This window comes from Alligator mississippiensis, chromosome 2 (genome assembly GCF_030867095.1).
Source record: "Alligator mississippiensis isolate rAllMis1 chromosome 2, rAllMis1, whole genome shotgun sequence".
Taxonomy (NCBI): domain Eukaryota; kingdom Metazoa; phylum Chordata; order Crocodylia; family Alligatoridae; genus Alligator; species Alligator mississippiensis.
In genome coordinates this window covers 131,068,888-131,089,278 of record NC_081825.1, presented here as the reverse complement: position 1 = coordinate 131,089,278, position 20,391 = coordinate 131,068,888, and the positions used below count along the sequence as shown (strand labels likewise).

General features: G+C 40.9%; 1 protein-coding gene across 4 annotated transcripts in view; it reads left to right on the top strand.

The window, feature by feature from the left end:
- The window catches only part of NPNT (nephronectin), an 86,966-nt gene that overhangs the window by 44,795 nt on the left and 21,780 nt on the right, over positions 1-20,391 (top strand). For 2 of the 4 annotated variants that reach the window (XM_006275655.4, XM_014599910.3), the window contains 5 exons: positions 2,202-2,321; positions 3,156-3,275; positions 4,565-4,699; positions 5,713-5,835; positions 10,423-10,884. In XM_006275655.4, the coding sequence (XP_006275717.1) occupies positions 2,202-2,321; positions 3,156-3,275; positions 4,565-4,699; positions 5,713-5,835; positions 10,423-10,884 (960 nt within the window). The remainder of the gene's footprint in view (positions 1-2,201; positions 2,322-3,155; positions 3,276-4,564; positions 4,700-5,712; positions 5,836-10,422; positions 10,885-20,391) is intronic. The other 2 variants (XM_019500125.2, XM_019500126.2) reach the window with 2 other exon arrangements.

The window sequence follows — 20,391 nt, the reverse complement described above, 5'->3', positions numbered from 1 at the left end:
TCTCATAAACAGGGATGAAATGTGCATACACATTAGCTGATCTATTTCTTCTCTCACCCATTTGCAACATATCCATAATCTTCTGAGAGGACCTACTATTACAGACAATATGTGTGTACAGCTAGATAAAAAGAGCTGTCAGTGTGTTAAGGATAGGCTTTATGAAGAACTAGTGGGACCTACCAGTGATCGCCCAGTGTGTGTCCCTTCAGAGACTAAATATTGCATACTGTGGTGTACAGGGTATATGTCTCTGAACATTGATAAAGGAAAAGATCCTGTAGTGGTGGTGGCAGACAGAATTAAAAAAGCCATGTTTTGAGGAAAATAAAATGGAAGGGCAAAATTGCCAGGAGGCTCACAGAATAACATATTTGACAGACTTCCTATTTTGGAATTGGGCTTGCAGTGAAGTCATCATAGTAATAATGAACGGCAGTAGCAGATGATTTTGTTGCAACGTTCTGTGGGCTCAAAACCAAACTCTCTCTAAAAGCTAAGCTCAAAATCAAAGAATTTAATGGAGCTATATTAAGGGCTTTACTCCGACTGTCTCTTGGCATTGGATCATTAACATGTCAGCCATGTTACCCCTGGCTGGGTGGTTGTGGGGGGGTGGGCAGTCTGTCACAGAATACTTTTCAAGATCTGAATCTAGAAGCATTTAAAACTGATGTTCTGTCTGTTTTCATTCACACGCAGAAATAGAGCTAAGAGACGTTAACAGAAATAAGCAAGATGGGGTTAGCTGAAACTCAGTAAACAGCAAAAATGCACATGGAATGGGATCTTGCAATGCTTCCCAACCTCTTCCTTATATGATATGGTTATTCTTAGAAAGTATTACAAATAGCAGACCACACCCCTGACGCCCAGAACCATGGATTTCAATTCTGCCCTAAAAATATTTGATACAAAGTAGCATGGTATTCAAAGCTGAATAAGGAGAATTAAGTCACATATATATTTTGTTTAAATTATCTTACAAGCGTACATTAATACTTTCCTTCCTTGCCCTACCCCAGTATCTAGTGTAGAAGGAAGTCTTTTCTATTAATGATTATGTAATGTGATTGGTTCTGTATAAATCATGAAGCAGAAATTATCTCTGTCCCAAGGAGCTTATGGTAGAACTACACGTATGAATCAAACTGTACTGAAAGATCCAGAAGAAGGGTGTCACATGGAGCATTTTTAGTGCAGTGTCTTAGCAGGTGCCAGTCATAAGCCTGGGGATTCTTCTTGCTTTGAAATTTTAGGATTTGAAATAAAAGCCTTTTTTCCCCTGGCATGAGGAAGCAGGCGGCATAAGAATTCCTCTCTTCACTCCTATCGGAGGGCAGGTAGCTGAATTCTTGGTTCTTTACAAGCCTTGGGCAAGAGTAAAGAGTGGCAGGATTTTTACTTCCTTTGCCAGAGAAAGGACAAGTGTCCTTTACTGCAGTGATGATGGTAATGAGGATACTTTGGCTGTGAGCAGACACTACATTTGTCCTTGGGTGAACCGTTTTATCTCAGGACAAAATGCAGTGGCTCAGATGTTCAAGTCTATTGTCCTGAGATAAATCCTAAAAAGGCTTATGGGTTAACAAGTAGTAACGGTTTGTCCTGTGACATTGTAAGGTGCACCTGAACAGTTGTCCTGGGATTGCATCATTGAATCAATGACAGAAAAGTGGCAATGCATTCAGCCACTCACTAAGCCCTGATTAGAAAGGCAGTGCATGTACACATGAATCCCAGGACTTTTCTTGGGACAAACACAGGCACAACTTGTCCAGGGACAAATATCACATCTGTTCCTAGCCTCTGACCCAATCAAGGTGGAAATGAGGGGAAGGAATATTGCTCAGAAATCATAGAAAATATAATTGGTACAATATGTACTAGTGTTAATTAATTCTGCTTGTTCAATTTATGAATGTGGTATCTATGATGTGAACAAAAAGAAACAATCCTGTTGGTTAGTAAACTGAATGGCTCTAGTGTCATGGAGTAGTGAGGTTACTGAAACACACCTACATTGTAGCCAGTTCTGGTCACTACAAAACTGGGCTAGATATAAACAATGTATTATCCCATTTTTCCTTCTTTCTCCAAATGTTGAGAGTCCTATAACAGCTTCAAAAGCTCAGTTTTTCCATAAACGGTTGATTTGCTTTTTCTCTCCTCCCCCTCTCCCTGCTCTCTTTCTACTTCAGATCTTAATGAGTGTGGACTAAAGCCTCGGCCATGCAAACACCGATGCATGAACACCTACGGCAGCTACAAGTGCTATTGTCTGAATGGATACATGCTCATGCCGGATGGAACGTGTTCTAGTATGTCAAGGCTCCTTAGCTTCCCTTTTTTTGTTTCAAACTCCAGTTACTGTTTTCTATAATCCCTGGAGACTCTTAGTAAACCTATACCAGAAAAAGATGAGTCCCAAGGCAGAAAAATATCCTTCTGAAAATTGTGCATTGTGCTAAATGGGCCTCCTCATTCCAGGAAATGAGACTGAACAGAACATGAACAAATTATTTTTATTCTGTTAGTTTTATCATCGTTTCCTAAACCATTCTTCAACTCTGCAAATCACTATTAATCTTCCTTCAGGGACAGGTGCCTGCAGTATTCTCAGCAGGACACCTGCAGTTCTGCTGTATTATGCTCACATAAAGCCTTAAAATCATTAAAGCTACATATGCTGGTTGGCTGCCTGGTATAAAACTGTACTGAGATCTTTCTGGAGATTAGGTTCTTCCTCACTCCCATAAAAGTGGATATTTTGGGTATCTGGTGAGAGAGAGAAATGACCTTTAATTAAAGATAGTACTGAAAGGAGGAGTTACCGTTTCTAAATGAATCCATCCACAAGGGTTTGTAGCACACATTTGGTTTTATTTTCCTCATGGGGTTTTTGTTCAATAACACAGACCACTAAAAACTGTATTCTTTTGACTTGGTGTTTCTTATAAATGCAGTCTGTGAAAGCAAGGCAAAGATTTACAGAGCACATTTTTGCTTTTATTGGCCTGATCCAACTCCCTTTAAAATCAGCAGGAGACTTTCCACTGACTTTTATGTAGCTGGACCAGACTTTATTTCACCTGAGACTCCAGTGATTTGCCTATACTATATATTTAGTGCAACGTGTGACCGTTTTTCCCTAGATGCCCTTTCTTGTTCTATGGCTAACTGTCAGTATGGCTGTGATGTAGTGAAAGGAGAGGTCCGCTGCCGGTGTCCTTCTCCAGGGTTGCAGCTAGGGCCTGATGGCAGGACCTGTGTAGGTAAGTTATGCTTCCATCTTAAAGCTGAATCTATCTGAAAAAAATCATTGCATAGATATGAATTGCATGATAGGTGTAGTGTAACAATCTATCAACATGAGTTTCAGATAGCCACGTTACCCAGGTGTTCTCAAACAAACACCTTTCTATTGTGCCATCATGTGTTCTGTACATATTAGATGTTACACAAGCAATATTTTAGGCAGGCTTTAAAGCATTTTAAAAATATATTACAACTATTTTTTTTGTATCACATTGTCTGTAAAATCTGGTGCTGTAGTTACAACTGCAGGGATTGGAGAGAGCAATAAAGCCTCTACGAATAACCTGGAATAGTTTTTCCACGCATAACAGTGTTATGGATTTAAGGACCAAGATTTGAGCTTTTGCACGTCTTGAGCAAGTGCTGTGCATTCTGTAGGGAATCTGGGAATGCCCCTTTGCAGTTGCATAAGCCTCCTACCTGCAGGCCAGCCGCATCCCAAGGTATCTGAGATGAGGAGCTTCTCTGTAGATGTGATTGTATCCATGCTTCTCTTTCAGTTTGTTTGTTGTACTTGTGTAGTCAACTCCAAGAGGACTGTTTTATATAACTTCTGAGAGCGAATATTTTGAAATAATTTACTCTAACCTAACAATTTATAGAATCATAGGATTGCTCATCTAGTCTAATCCCCTGCTCAGGGGTACAAGCATCCCTCTCTAAACCATCGCAGACAAATGTTATAGTTTATTGGATTTTTGTATGCAATCCACTGATTAAAAGCACCTGGTAGTTGAGAAAATAACTACTTCTTTGGGTCTCTGGCATCTTCATTAAGGAAGCACCCCTCCTTTGTTTTTGCTTTGCACTCCTTGAGCATGGGGTTGGACTAGGTGTTGGAGGAGCCATTATTCTATCCAGGCAAATTGCAATGAACAACCTTCAAAATTAGCCAGCATTCAGGAGACTACTGCAGCCTGTCACCTGTTTAGAAATCAGTCAATTAACATCAATCAGTTTATGTTAAGTGAGACTATGGTAGATCATATCTAACCTTATTTTCCACCAGTATTTTAGCGAATGGATTCTTTAGTCTCTCTTGGTGACAGAAGATGTGTGAAATAAAGTGTGAGCTCTTTAACATCATAGTGCCCATGAGGCTGCTAGCCCTGAGTCAAAAAGAAGTCTTCCAAAGACACTGGACCATTCAGATGGCTGTGTTTAATTTTGAGACTTGAAACCCATTTGAGATAGATAGTACCTTATCTATGTAATAAAAAATAACACCATTCTTTTCTATTTGCAGATGTTGATGAGTGTGCTACTGGGAGAGTTATCTGTCCCAGATTTAGGAAATGTGTTAACACTTTTGGGAGCTACATTTGCAAGTGCCATAAAGGCTTTGATTTAATGTACATTGGAGGCAAATATCAATGCCATGGTAATAAATTCCATGTATTTCATTTTTGCACATATTTAATGTATATGTACATTATTTAATTGTATCCAGGATTAACAGAGGTTTATCCATCTTCATACAAGCTGAGAGGCTGAAACTGTTTTAAAGTACTCTGTATTTTTGTGTGTGTAGTGAACTGTGAAATAGAATTACATTGAACATGGAAAAAGAAGTAATATCCTTTGATGTTTTCAATGGGAATACTGTGCAGACAGTATCTGCAGGTTTTGGTACCTTGTTTGTAGCACTAAAAGTATGAAAAACAATACAAGATATTGTAAGCAGTTTCCACACTGGTGTAATACACAAAAGAAGTTAAACCACAGAAGAAGAGCATGCTAAATGTGGATTGGGGTCTTGTATATTACAAACCTAATATTTCCCCTCCTCGAGAGGTCAGTGTAAAAAGTGATTATAGAAAACTGAAATGTTTACTTGCTGTATACTGGAGGTCAGTCTAGATGATCACTCAGGCTGCTTGCAGACATGGGGGAAAAAAAACAAATTGGTGCTTTACTTCATCCTTGACAGGCTTCTGCACTGAGCCCAGTACATGCTCAGGAGAGGCAGCACATTACTTGCACCCAGCTTTCCCAACATCTATATAGACTGGGCACTTTAGTGGAGCTTTCTGGGTTCTTTTATCTAATAGCTGATTGAATCAGCTTTAGATAAAAATGCCAAAAAGTCCCACTGAAGTGCCTGATCAATACAGATGCTGTGGAGCCAGGCTGAACTAACACGCTGCTGCTTCTATTAAAGTGTGTTCTCCCCTACCTCCCCCCACGTTTGTCAGTGGTCTAAAGGGCTTTCTCAGCTTACTATCTATGAAACACAGTTAATTTAATAGTGATTCTTTTTTTCAGTTATGGCATAATTTTATTGTACTTTTACAATTCAGAACATTGTTTTAAAGGGTCACATCCGTTTATTTTGAAGAAAAAGGCAAGTTCTTTCTCCTACATAAATAGCTTTTATACAATTTTATTTTACAGATATAGATGAATGCTCAGTTGGCCAATATCAGTGTGGTGGTTTTTCCCATTGTTACAATACACAGGGATCCTACAAGTGTAAATGTAAAGAAGGCTACAGAGGTGATGGAACAAACTGCATACGTATGTATTGCTTCACATTTTTTTGGCCTTAATACTTAAGTCAAATGCCAAACAGACTATTTATTGGGAAAGATGAGAAATATTGTAATGAATCCTGTGCAGTAATTTCAAATGTAGCAGTATCAGGCTCAGTTTCACTTAAGTATGTATGAAAGATAATAGAGGACCAGATACTGTATTCAGAATGTTATGAGTCTTAACATGCCTTGATAAAAATATCATTCCATGAGACTTTTTCATTAGTAAGATAAAATCCAGTGAGCCCCGTTTGCAGCTTCATTCTGTAGGTGATGCTAGTTGTTCCCATTATGAGGTGAAAGTGCATTAAGTAATTTAGAGCCTGGTCATGACACATACCTCTCATGGTTTCCTTCTGTTGTAAGCACTGTGTGCATTCTTATAACACAGCTTGCCCTCTCCTCCACACAGTTGAGAGAGAGCACTCAGAGAGCGAGTTTCTCTAAGAGTTCCCTAGTTTCCTTTCCCTAGAAACTGGGTGTGTCTACAGGTGCAAATGCTGTGGGGGGTGGGTTTAGGCTAGAGTAAATTACTCTAGCCTAAACCCACCCTGGGCAGGCGTCTACACATGCAGGGATGGGGGAGCAGATTTGCTGCTCCTAGCAGCAGTCTGCTCCTGCCCCATCTGGTCCTGCACCAACCCCCTGCAGCATCCAGATGGAGCTCTAGGCTCCCCCTGGGTGCTAGTCCAGGGGCTGGCAGAGGGCATGGGGCCAGGAGACGGCTGTATCCTGACAGGGGCTGGGAGATTGCTCCCTGCCCTCGAGAGCTGCCTGCTGCTGGGATGGGCTCCACCACTGGAGCCCAGGCAGGAACAATAGACACTTGCCCTGGCAGCAGGGAGCTCCCAGTCCTGGTTCCCCAGTTGGGGACAAGGAGCTTGGAAAGAACTGCAGGAGAGGGGCAGGTCCCTGTCCCGCTCTGCCAGTGGGGCAGCTAACAATGAGCCCCAGCTGGGCAGGGATTCGGGGCTCTATTTTATTGTGCTCTTTAACTCGCTGCTAGCTGCCGCACTGGTGAATTGGGGCAGGGGCTGGGACCTGCCCGCCCTGCAGCTCTTTCCAAGCCCCATGTCTTGATTGCCCAATCAGGGCATAGGGAAGGGACCTGCAGCCTGGAGCAGGCTGGGAACTTCCTGGAACAGGACAGTTCCCAGCCACCTCCAGGCTACATGTGCAAACTTCCCCACGCTGCCCAGGGCTGGCTGGGAACTGTCCTGGTCAGGGGCAGGTGCCAGTGAGCTCCAGGCTGGACGGGGAACTTTCTGTACAAGGAGCTCCCAGGCCCTGCTCTATGATTGCAGAGCTGGGAACAATCATCTCCCAGCTCCCACTCTGTGACTGTGGAGCTGGGGCTGGAAGCTTCCTGCTGCTGGGGCAGGGGGACACTGTCCCTGGCTGGGCTCCGGTGACGAAGCCCATCGTAGCAGCAAGCAGTTACCAGGGGCAGGGAGCAATCTCCTGCCCCCTGCTCCCAGGTGGCCATCTACATGTGCCATACTGCACAGTAATTACTCGTGAGTAAATTTGCTACTTGTATTTACAGGTAGCAAATTTACTTGTGATTAGAGCAGATTAGTGCACAGTAAGCATCTGCACATGTAAACACTGACACTTCCTGTGCAATAATTTTGAGTAAAGTGTCTCATGTAGATGTGCCATTGTGTCTTTTCCATTGTTCTTTTGGGAAGCAACTATCCCTATCACTTTGGTGTATTCTACCAGGTCTGCTCACAAGTCTGATAATTTCCAGGGATCTACATAGATTTGAGAGGGATCTCTGTGATGTGAAGGCTGCCCTCATCATATGAGACCAGTGCTTTCATGGGGGTCCTTGGTGGTCCCATGTAGCTTCCAATAGTGAGTCTCCAGTGGACTGTCAAGTACTCCCTTCAGCTATGGCTGCCCTAGAGACATGCATAATAAGTTTATATCTTTACCTGATAATATTCATGGCCCCATTCCATCCAATGTGGTGGGGAGGTCCAAAGAAGGGGAGGATGGTAAAGAGCTTAGCACCATTTGAATGATATCCCTTTTCCCATGCACTACTTTCTATTTAGAACTGAGAGAATCACGTAGGAAGAGAATATTACTAATGTAGATCTTGGGTACATGAGCTGGATCTTAAAGTGTGTTTTAAATTTAAATTGGCATAATACAATTAACAAAGTTAAAATAATTTTCTTAGGGAGGGATGCATTTAACAATTTATTTCTTGTGCATCAAGTAATGCCCACGTATAGTTATCCATTCACTGACCAACCATTCATTATAATTCACTGGATACATCTACGTGTCAGCCTATAGCAACATAGTGACGCGCTACTTCACTGTATGGTGCGCTATGGCAATATAGCAATCATCTGGGTCTACACGTGATCGGCAGCTATCGCTATAGCGGTGCACTTCCCTGGTATAGTGTGTTGCTATGATGATGTGGCAGCGAAATCTAACTGTGCACCACATGCACAATGTAGTAACCACCTGTACTGTACTGTGCTTTAGTACTTCTAAAAGAAAGTACTAAAGTACAGCACCATAGCAATGTCACTGTACAGTGATGTGTAGATGCGCCTACTATCTTAGATTTGGAACAATTATACATCAAATGTAGAACATTAACAGCAATAGCCCTGATTCAGTAAAGTGCATCCTTAAGTCCATCTCTACTCAGCAGAGCACTGAAACTTGCTGACATGCTTAACTGAAGTCAGGCCCAAATCAAAATGATTTGTTCCATGCTAGTGTATTTTAAGAAATGGTGGATTTAAACATTTTGATATTTGGGAGTTATATTAATAGATGGCCAGGTAAGTTCTGGCACGAAAGTACTGAATAAAAAACAGACTTTCTCAGTGTTAGGTTACAAACCTGTGCTAAATGAGGATAGATAGGATTTGCAGTGTGACTTTGTGATTTCCATATAATCTTGATGCCTGTCAGGTGGCAAACATGTAAGACTTTGACAGATCTTGACATGCCGTTTTCAAATCAATTGAAATTCACAAGAGAGCTGTTTCCTCAGGACAATCAACAGATGTCCTTGATGATAAATCTTTTAACAGCCTTACATACTGTTGATAATGGTCTCATTTGTAGGGACTACAATTTTGTCACTTTTTGGATACAGCGATGGTAGGGCAGATTGTGAAGCAACATGGAGTATAGTGCCATTATTGCATGGATGGCACGCAGCTCTAAGTCATTTTTGGGGGACCAAGATAACACTATTTCTTTGCTCTCCCAGTATTTGGCAGAGACTGTGACCTGGATGAAAACCAGTTGGCTCAGATTCAATCAGTATGAAGCACAGTTAATGTTGATTGGCAGTAGAAAGCATTTTTGAAGAACTGGTAAAGCTTGCTGCTTCTCCTTAAGATAAAGCTGTTTGCCCACACCCATGGTTAAACTGATTTTCAGTCTTGGAGTCTTGCTAGACTCTGCTCCTGGACTCCTAGATAGTAAAATGATCCTGGAACACATTTTGTGGGCTGCCGCTAAAGAAGAGATTGTGCACCTTCTCAGATGTGGCTTTGGTTTGTGAAGTCACATCTAAATCTCTTCTATACAGAATTGTACCTGTTTTAATTAGCTAAAATCATTAAGAAAGCTCCATATGTCTAGACATTATTACATTTGTTTAAAACTAATTCCGTTGCTTTAGTATGAACCTCTAAATTTACCAAGGCAAACTAAGTCAGTATAAGCGAGACATAAATCACTTAAGAGGTCTCATACGTAGGTTTGCATCAGTTTTATTAAAACGTTTTAAAAAAAATGTTTAATTACACCACTACAATTGTGTGTGTAGATCAGGCCCAACAACCATAGCAGCCTGTACCTCCAACTACACTTAAAGTTTCTTAGAATCTAGTATTGACTGTGGTTCTCCTACTTTTTGAGTTGGGCAAGATGATTCAAATACATTATATCTATACTCTATACTCTTCACCAGCTACCAGTCCATTTCTGGGTGAACTTAAGGGACCTCCTGTAATTAATGTCTACAAAGGTCTCAGTCTTTCCAGTATCTTCAATTCCGTTTATCTTGAAAACTCACAAAAATGGTCATTTGTGACCCCTGCATTCAGTTGGACTACTTCAGCTATCTTTGCAAGGGCACTGTTCTTAGTGGCAGAACCTACTGTTTGGAATAGGTTAGGCAAATTGCTTGAGGAGGAAGTCCAGACCTGGTCACTTTTAAAGCTTAATGAAAAATGCATCTTTCTGCCCCAGCTTTTCATTAATTACGCTACCTGATTAGGCTGTCATTTCCACTGCTCATTACTCTATACCTTAATACTACAGGCAATTGAGTATATGCTCCCTTTTTAGTAATACCACTCTATTCCAAGCTATCTAAAGTCCCTAAGAATACTATGATAAGTGGTCTTTCTAAAAGCATATGATGATAAGGTGGAAATGATTCTCAAATATTTCTCTTTAATCAGTAAAAAATCAAACAAGAACAATGATTTCAACTTTACATATATTAATGCACTAGGCTTTACTTTGTCAGTAGAGATATTTAGGTGCCAATTTCCTCCCATTTTCACTCTCTTTGCAGTTATTCCTAAAGTTATGATTGAACCATCAAGTCCATATAACATATTCAAAGGCAACAGTACACGTCTTAAGGGCAGCAGTGGTATGACCAATAGGGTTCCTGATAATGGAAGCACAAGACAGCCACTTAGACCACCACATATACCTGCTGTTATTACAGCAAGGCCTGCACCCAAGCCAACAGTAAGACCTACGCCCAAGCCAACTACGCGGCCTGCACCCAAACCAACTAGCAGATTTGCACCAAAGCAGGTTACAACAAGACCAGTATTGAAACCAGCAACAAGGCCTCCACCACCTCCACAACCAGCAACATCAGTGAGTACACCACCACCAGAAAGAATGCCAGGGTTAACAACGGAAGACCCTTCCCTTGTGCTTGCGGAAGGTACCTCTCCCCCTGGAATTACAGTTGACAACAGGATACAAATAGATCCGCAGAAACCAAGAGGGGATGTTTTTAGTAAGTAAATATATATGTTCTTTCTTTAAGAGGATCTCTGAATTGCATTGTCTATATTTTCTTTGGACAGCTTGTAGGATATGAAATTGCAAAGGGAGACATCACAACGCAAAGAACTGGTTCTTCACTTTGGGGGCCAGCATGAATAGCACGAAAAAAATTAGTTTTGGGGTAGCCTGAAATAATTTCTTGGTGAAACTAGAAACTGGAAAAAAAAACCCTGAAAGAATATTTTTGGGTCATTTCAGTTCAAAACATTTCATTTCAAAATGTTGAAAGGAAGTTTTTTAACTTTTCAGAAAAAAATTTCCCATCATTTTTCAGCCAAACACATTTGCCAACTTAATGAATAGTTTTTGTCACCCTGAACCTGTATTTTTGGCAGGTAATTTATATGTCCACAAATTTCATCCATTGTTCGACAGTAATAGCCTTTACCAATTAATTGCCTATAGACTGTTTAGTAATTCTGTACCATAAGTTTTATTGTATAGTATTCTGATAAATTATAAACCGCATTAATCCCAAGTGCCATAATAAGCACTCTCCAGTACTTGAAGATTAATAGAAGCTTTTAAATTTAAAAAAGCTTGGAAAGGGACTATATGCCTATTGCGCTTATCCAAAGTATTTTAGACAATAGGTTTACATTCTGAGATACTGAAAGGCAAGAGTATAACATAAGGCTGTAGGAATGTGACTGTAGGAATGGAAAGAAATGCCAGTGGATGGTATGATCTAAGTTTTTTTGCGTTGTGTGAATTATGCACTCAAGCATCCTTTTAATATTTACTGCTAACAGGAAACTTGCATTAAAAATAACACTGAGGCTCACTTTATGGAATGTATCTCATAAAAATGGACTCCTGAAGAGCTCATGACACTGAAGATGCTCTTTACATGAGGAAATATCATTTTGAGAGCTGCCCTGAAAGATATCGTGCCATTCGTGTGCCAGCTTTACTACATACCACAGATGACACTGCTGGCGCGTGCACTTACGGCATGCCTGCCAAGAAATATTCAGCACTAGTTTCATCCTTAGTACTCTAGCTGCAGTTAATTTTAGAGAGTGGGAGGGTAGGGGAAAGATCAACTCTTTTTCTTCAGCTTGATGTATGATAAAGTCACTGAAGCTAATTAGGAGGGAAAATGTTGCATCCTCAGAGCAGATGGACAAGCGCTTGTGGTTTTTTAGGGGAGGGGAGGGTGCTTTGACTTTTATACAGTAACTTTGTTGGGTGTTTTCTTTCAAATGATTACATAGAGAAATATGTCATTCTTTGAGTATAGGTTTTGTTTTTCTGTTAATAGTTTATGTGCTACAGGCAGTTTGATTAACTTATAGTAGAGATAAAAACTGAACAAGAAAGAATTCAGGAAGATAAAAAAAAGATTTTCTGTCCTCAGACTACTCCAAAGGATTTTTTAAAAACTGTTTTATGAGCTTCATTTTTCATTTTTGAACAAGCAAGATAACTTGCTTGGCTTAAGAAACTGAATCTGAAATAAAAATGTACATATTTCTGGTTATTTAAAAACTGGTAAAGCCTATAGCTAGATGTGTTCTCAATGGAGTTACAGCAAGCCTATAAACATACATATAGGCTCATCCAAACTTCAAATAGCAAGAAGGACAACTGCAGACAGCAGTTCTTTAGCATATTAAAAGCAATGTTAAATTATATATAGCTGTAAATGTCTTCCCTAATTTCCTTTATACCATACATGCCTAGACTGGTAATATTGTCATTTGTTCATCATCATATTTGGGGCTTAGTTCAGATAGTGCATGTTCTGTAAAGTAAAAAGTTCCTTCTGGTAGTTTCCAGACTTGAGAAACTAAATCACAGTTCTGCTGACACAACTTTTGTCAAGTTTCTGACAGCCAGAAAGAATGTATTAAGGTGGAAAGCAACATCTCTCTACACTAACGTAACCGGGAACTAACTACACAAATCTGTAGCATTCACTAGTCAATGCTTTTCTCCTAACAAGTATTTTTGAAACATCCTATAGATTCTAGAGCAGAAAGATAATTTTCAATTAAATTCGTATACTCTAAAGTGTAGTGCTTCCATAGAGTCTTTCCAAAAGGGCTGTTCATTTTGTACAGATCAGGATATGTAGTTTTGACTTTTCAAAAGTGCAAAAGGGTTCTGTGTTTGTTTGCTTTTTTAGTTTGATCTTACATTGTTGAATCCACAACAAAACCCAGAAATTCTGTCCAGTGTGTCTGGTAAATGTTTATGTGAGGGCTCAGCAGCAGCTTTGTGGAATATATATTGTTGCCTAAAACCAGTTCTTTATTCTGTAGGACTTTCAGGCGGAGCACTATATTAAATGCACAGCTTGATCCTGAGCGCCTGCTGCTGTCATTGGATTCAATAGGCTACAAAGGGACTCAGTATCCCTCAGTATCAAATCCATAGGCATGTGCTTTTTAATCCTATATTACCCCTTCTCTTCATCTTTGACTAAAGATGTATTTGATTTACATCTGTCACACAGATGTGTAGTTAAAATCCTAAATTCTGTTCAGGCTCTAGATGTGACAATTTGTATAGCACCCTGGGGTAACCCAAAGCAAAGGTGCTTTGCTGTCATTTTAACATTTTACTTATTTGCAGCTTTATAGAAGCCACAATGTGGTAGGCAATGCCCCATCCTCAGCCACACACAGTGCTTGTCCCAGCATTCGCATTCGCTTGGAACATGAAATCTGCAGCCCATTTCCTGCTGCCATAGGGAGCTTTGAGTCTGGGGAAAGGTATACAGAAAGGAAGCCACTGCATTTCCTCCCACAGGATGTTCAGAAGGAATGGCAAATCCCAACTGTTTTCAGTAGACTGCTTTGCTGTGTTCATTTCTCAACCTCATTACAAACCTACAAACTTTATACGATGGCTGTTTTTAGTTTCTATATAGATGCAAAGTTTCATCTAAGAAAGAGATACAATACTCATCTATTTAGTGCAACAATTACAGTTATTGAAAGCTGTCCTCCCTGTCACCCCCGAGTTTTTTCCTACTCTGACATTTAAATTCCCTGACTCCACATTTTTTTGTTGTGTGTAGTGACCCAGGTACCAAGAAGTGACCCCATGCTTCAGTATGCTGTGTTCATGAATAAGCTCTCCATCTCTTTCTAAAGGCTCATATTCCCTATTACACTACCTTCATCATCCTGATGACTAGTCACAGACATCACTGGAGCTTCCTTCCATCAGAATAAGGGGTCATATAGAATGTCAGCACCTTACAGTACTGGCATCTATGGACCCCTAGCATGCCAGTTAAAGAAACACCAGTAGTAGTGATTTGGAGATGGATTATCAGAAGAAAGGGTTTCAGTGGAGCATTATGCCTAGCACAGAGGAGCTGCCAACCTTGCTGATTTATCGAGCTCTTGCCTGCTCCCAGTCCTGCTTGCAGCTGTACATTCTTGGGCAGCTGAAGAGGATTGTTCTCAACTTCATTTACAGTGCAACAGCCAAGTTCAAAGCCAGGCTCAAGGAGATCTTTCCCTTTCTCTGAATTGTCTCCAGCTCCTCATCCCCTGTCTCTGCCTCTTCTTTTCTTGCCTGTAAATTCCTTGTGGGCCGAAACCCCATTGCGAAATACAGGGAAGATTTTACAGTTGATTGGGACCATTTCAAAGAAAGAGTACCCAATGTTCTCTCCAGGTAGGTAACAACTGGTAGCTTACATCAGTAGGCAGATACCTCCACTTCAGCAGGTCCAGGCAGAGAGCCTGACCTTGACTATGTTCAAGTTCAAATGCAGTATTTGATAATTGCTTCAGTCCAGTAGTGACATCTCTCCAAGATCCACTTGCAGTTGGACAAACTGGAATGCAGAAGGATAAGGCATATAAAGCAAGACAAAAAATAGTCAAACAAAAATCCATACAGCACACTGAAAGCCAGGGAGGGATTGCGAGACTACTTCTCTTTCAGGGTGTGCAGCTTTTAATTGCTGCATGGTGCTTAGACACTATAGTGACAGGTGCTTTAGTAATATGATACATTAGATGGACAGCGGTTCAAAGCTGTTCAGATATTTGAGATGAGACAGCTGTGGTTCTTAGGCTATTGACATTCATTTTCTTTCCATGCATAATGAGAAAACAACTTGCCAAAAGTGGATCAAAACCTGAATCTTATTTGTGGGTTGAGAAATTTTTTTAAAGACCTCTGGGATATTAATCAAAAACTTGAAATCAAGCAAGGTTGTTATAGTTTCTCCTCCTGTCACTCCCATATTAATACCATTTGATACGGTTTACTGACCAGTAAGAGATTTACAAACATTCTACATTTTTTGCTACGGCTGATTCTCATACTGCAGCGTGTTTGCTAGACCACCACCCATGACCAACCCTGGTCAATGCCCTGCACTCAAGCCCTAGAGAGAGTGGTAATTGGCCTCCATGTCTGGCAACATTAACTTGTGGTGTTCAGAAATCACTTGGAGCCAAGGAGTCAGATGGGGGCTGCATTCTAAGTGATCACCACTGTGCAACAAAACCACCATTTCTAACTGGCTTACATTAGAGCCTCTTAAACAGGGACAGGCAGTTATTTCAGACAGAGAACCACTTACTGAGTTTAGGCAAGCTCTCGAGGGCCACATTGGTAGCCCCACCTCTTGACAGGTGCCCCACCCCCCAGTTGCCATCTTGTGTTTGGAAGTCCCACCCTCTAACCTCTGACCTTTGCCAGCAGAAGGCCCTCCCCTTGCCCCCAGAAGGGGTTTTGCCATCTCAGAACCAGAAAAATACCAAATTATATTCTAAAAATTGAACATCTACAACATTCATTAATTTGGTTTCAAAAACATTTTTGTCCTAATTCACGTGTTTGTGTAGTGTACATAGAGGTGATTGCACAATAGCTTGAAATGAAGTCTTACTCTTGTATGTTGTTGGGGGGTTGGCATAGAGGGAAGGGTATAGGTTTGTGGGGGGGTGTGGGGGAGGCTGTGGGTGTGGGAGTGAGTGTGGGGTGATGGAGCTTGTGGGGGTGTGTGTGGATATGGGTGGAGGGTGGCTGGACTGTGTGAGGGGGTGTGGGTCTGGGGGTCTGCATGTATGGCAGTGCAAGGTGGGGGTACATGTGTATGGTGGGGTGTGCATGTGGGATTTGCCCTATGAACACACACACAGAGTCTCTCCCTTCCTCCCTCATTGCGTGTGTACCCCCCCTCCCCCACTTCTGGCCCTGGGGTACTGTGCAGCCCTGTGCTCCTGCAGTCCATTGATGCAGACAGGGTCCACATGGTGCTGGAGCAGGTGGCAGGCATTCAGGGAAGCAGTAAAAGCAGCTGCAGGCGGAGGCTTCCGGTTGGGAGGGGTGGGGGCTGGGCTGGGCTTACCTTGCTACTGAATCCTGCTGGCTTCCCCTGGGTCCTACTGCCCCTGTCTCCTGTCATCTTGGACAGGCAGCCAGAAGCAGATAAATACTAATTTTCTAAAATTTTTAGGGGCTCCACAGGCTGGGTAGGCCATATTTTGCCAGCCCCTGCTCTTAAATTGATAGTTTCCCACATCTCCCTTTCCCAGCCAAGCACAATTACAATAATTAACAAACAACCTTAATATATTAACATAATGCAGACTTTCAAATTCTTATAACCAGCCTATTAACTAGGCTAATGAGTGATGTTCACTTAACTCCTGTGGTACCCTGTACTGACACATGGGCCTATGAGTCCAAGATGACACTAATACAGTTCACAAACAATAACGGTAAATCTATTAATTTAATTAATTCTAGTTGTGTTAATTTCCATTCCAGTGCCCCCTTTGGAAGCATCCATGGACAGCTTAGTCTTTCACTTGTTGTTTTAGTACTTCATGACTGGGGCCTTTTAAATTACTTCCTTCAGTTTCTTAAATTTTTTAAGGGTTGCATCTCATGTCCATTGGAGCCCTTTGCATAGTAATTAATTCATGTTGCTAGTTTGACCCAGATGGTTACAACTGGCTCATGCCAGGGCCTCTTAAAAACACAGTTCCCTACAATTATTCCCTCTAGTTGGCTGGCTGATGTTTGATAACAGAGAAAGTGGACTCTACCAATTGCACTGTATTCCTTGTTACACACAGGTGGTACCTGAGGAACATGAAAAAGGACAGACTTGTAAGGGACCCTGTTGCCATTGGGCAGGGTAAACAGAACTGTAGGCATCTTAAAACAATCTTTGTACATGCAGAAAGAATTGATTTGGTAGATTATGTTATGGTCAGCATCTTCACAAAGTGTGAAGGACTGGAGTTAGGTAAATTTTGTCTAGAAACTGTGGTGGCTATTAGACTGGCCCTTCATGCATAGCTGAGGTCTTGTTGCAGATGTCTTGAAACAAAATCCTATTTGTTTCCCTCTCAACCATCTAATCATCCTCTTTTCTCCCTTCTGGCTCTTCTGCTACGGTGTCCCACAAGCTAGGTGTAGTCCGCTTACCAGTCCATTTCAGAACATACCTGAATTTGCTACGTAGCTATGGACCATTACAATCAGAGCCATAACATGATGCCTGAGAGCCATGGGCCCAGTGATGCATGGGCAGAGTAGCGTCACTGGCTGAGCTGCTAGTGGCACAGCAGCAGCCAATCCAACAGCACAGCTGTTTCTGTTTTTTCTCAGCCCCTCCCCACCTGCCCCCAGGGTCAGCACCAGGGACCAGTGCCTCAGTTACCTCCCTCTTCATTCTGCAAGTGATTGTAATTTTCATTATTTGACAACAAAGGACAACCAATTGTTGTACACTGGATTGACATGTAGATAATATCATTTTGAAAGGATTTAGATTAGTTTGCTTTTTTACCTTCCCCTCCCCCTTGAATTTAATATAATAGCATTAATAAATTACCTTCTCACTGTATGGAACAGTGCAATGAGGATGATTTGGGTTTTTGTTTGTGGAATTCCTACGCTTAGCTTTTGAACCGCTTAGATGCAGACACAAGGATAATCTTCTGATACAGCTACCATATGAATGACAATTTGGTGGAATGCAGCTGGGGTTTAATTCTTAACTGTTTAGAGCCTAATCCAAATTGCACTGAAATTGGATAAAGTCTGTAATAAGAAGAATTGTTTATTCTGGAATGCTGATGTCTGCAGCTACCTTAAAGCTCTGGATGGCCAGTTCCATCCATTTGAAAAATCTCAGTTTAAGTATCAGTGCACAGGCCTAGAAACAAAACAAATTATTTAGAATAAGCAAAAGTGAGGACAAAAGGCTCATTTTAACTCAATGAATAGTTGAACACTTTCTTTGTATCCAAAACCAAAACTCTCGGTAAAGCTGAAGAGTTCTGAATTGGGAGATATTTTCTTAAAAAGCCATTAATAAAATTTAAGAGCTAGCATTAAAATTTGACACTGTTCATTCCCTCTTTTGATGAATGAAACATTCCTGGAAGGAGCAGCATGTGTAGTCATGTGATCTTTGAATCTATCAGAATGAGGTAGGTGCTATAAATAAAGCATGTGGGCCAGGGTTTACTGCTGTTGGTAGAATCACATCATTTTATAGTAGGGATTAGTTTGGTCCCAGTGTTCTGATACCTTCTAAAAATGTTTTTGTCTTGGTGTTTACATGAAAATAGATGTTTCATTCCTATGTGACATCTGGAGCTGAGAGGTAGAGCCTGAATCTTTTGCAAATCACACACTCCCAAATTATTTTATCCAGTTTTCTGCGCAGACATGAGTCTTCCAAGCTTCTGCATGTTGTTTCTGTGTCTCACCCTGACTGCATAGCTGCTTTTCACCATCTGTATTTTTTCACTGAAGGATAAAAACATCTCATTTTTTGAAGAATGTTCTTAGAAATGTAGCAAGGTTAGATTAAAGACATTAATAAGCATGATACCTGCCTGAAGAACAAAGAATTGGGCTGTATATGGATTGTATAGTTTCCCTCTTCTAGGTATAATAGTACCAAAGAGGAAGAGAAATGGCAGACATATTTCTTAAATAATTCTGATTCCCATCCTATCTAAAGATATTCCAAGATATCTGTCTAAAAATATTCCAAGTTATGAGCAATTCATAAGCAAAGAAATCTCAATGAGTAGACTCCTTGCCTCCCCATCCATAAGCAAAAAATAATGTGGACTCAGGCTATAGAATTTTCGAGAATGTTCCCTATGTAAAGAGAGACGCTGTGCTTCAATTTATATCTTCTTTTTTTCTTCAGCTGGAATCACTAAACAGGTGAGGGCTATAACAACATATAACCACATACATACTCATGCCATTACCTTCCCAAGTTCAGCCCTTCTCAGCTAGATGAAAGAATTAATAATATTGTTTCAAGATGAAAATGCAGAGTAAGAACCAACCTGAAGTAGCTAGTAAGATATCAGTGTTGCCTCCCACGTAAGTACAGTGATGAACACCTTTACTCAATGACTTTGGGAATGTTGTAGAGTTAAATTATTGCCTCACCAAGCTCTGTAGTTTTACTATCCATCTTCCTTGAGAAATACCATGTAGTGTACAGTTCATGAAATCCTCTACAAAGAAGTCAAGTTTATATTTAACAGTCTTATCAAACATTTGAGATAAAGTGAAAAGCTCACTTATACACTATATAAAGTACACAGAAAAGGCTTGGAAAGCTCACATGAAATAATTGTGCCAAATTCTTTCTCCCACGATCTTCGCTCAACTTATTAGTAGTCTTAGCAGAGACGTGTGGTTTGTATTTAGATTCTGCATCTCAAGTGGTGGCTGTCTTGTATGCTAGACATGAGGGCATATGCCCTTAATTAAGCACCCCAGCATGTTCCTATCAGTACATATGGTATTATTAATAATATATGGAGTAATATTTATGCATGTCCCACATAGTAAGGAGATATTTTAGCTTTTTTTATATGCACTAGAAAGGGTATTTCGTTTAGTCAGCTGAAGAACCGTGTTGTCCTCTTGGTATGAAAGAACTGATTGAGGACTTGGAAACCACATTTCTCCTGGGAGGTTTCCTCACATTTGTATTGCATGTGGGACACAAAGGGGAATGGGCTGATGAGTGTGGCCCTGGTAACTTCAGGAGACAGAGTTTTACTTAAATATTCCTCAGATCCCACCTGCAAGAGTTTGGGATGCGAGAATGGAGCATGGGTCCTCCACAATATTTCTCATTCCCTTCCGTGGCAAAAGGGCTGTTTCATAACTGTGCTGCCAAGGACTGGTGATTAACCTCTGCTCAAATCTTTCGGCTGCAAGGAGCCATGGGTTCAATGTAGAGGAAAAGCAGCAAATACTGAGATAACAGGATTAGCATTGTTACAGTCGGTGTTTTCTTAACAGCAGAATAATCATGCTGAACAGCATTTTCTTTCTACTCTAAGGGCATGTCTACACATTGCCCTACAGCAATGTAGTAACGTGCTATGTCGCCATGCAGCACACTACAGTGACATAGCAATCACGCAGGTCTACATGCAGTCGCCAGCTACATCACCGTAGCAGCACGCTTTCCGGTTATAGC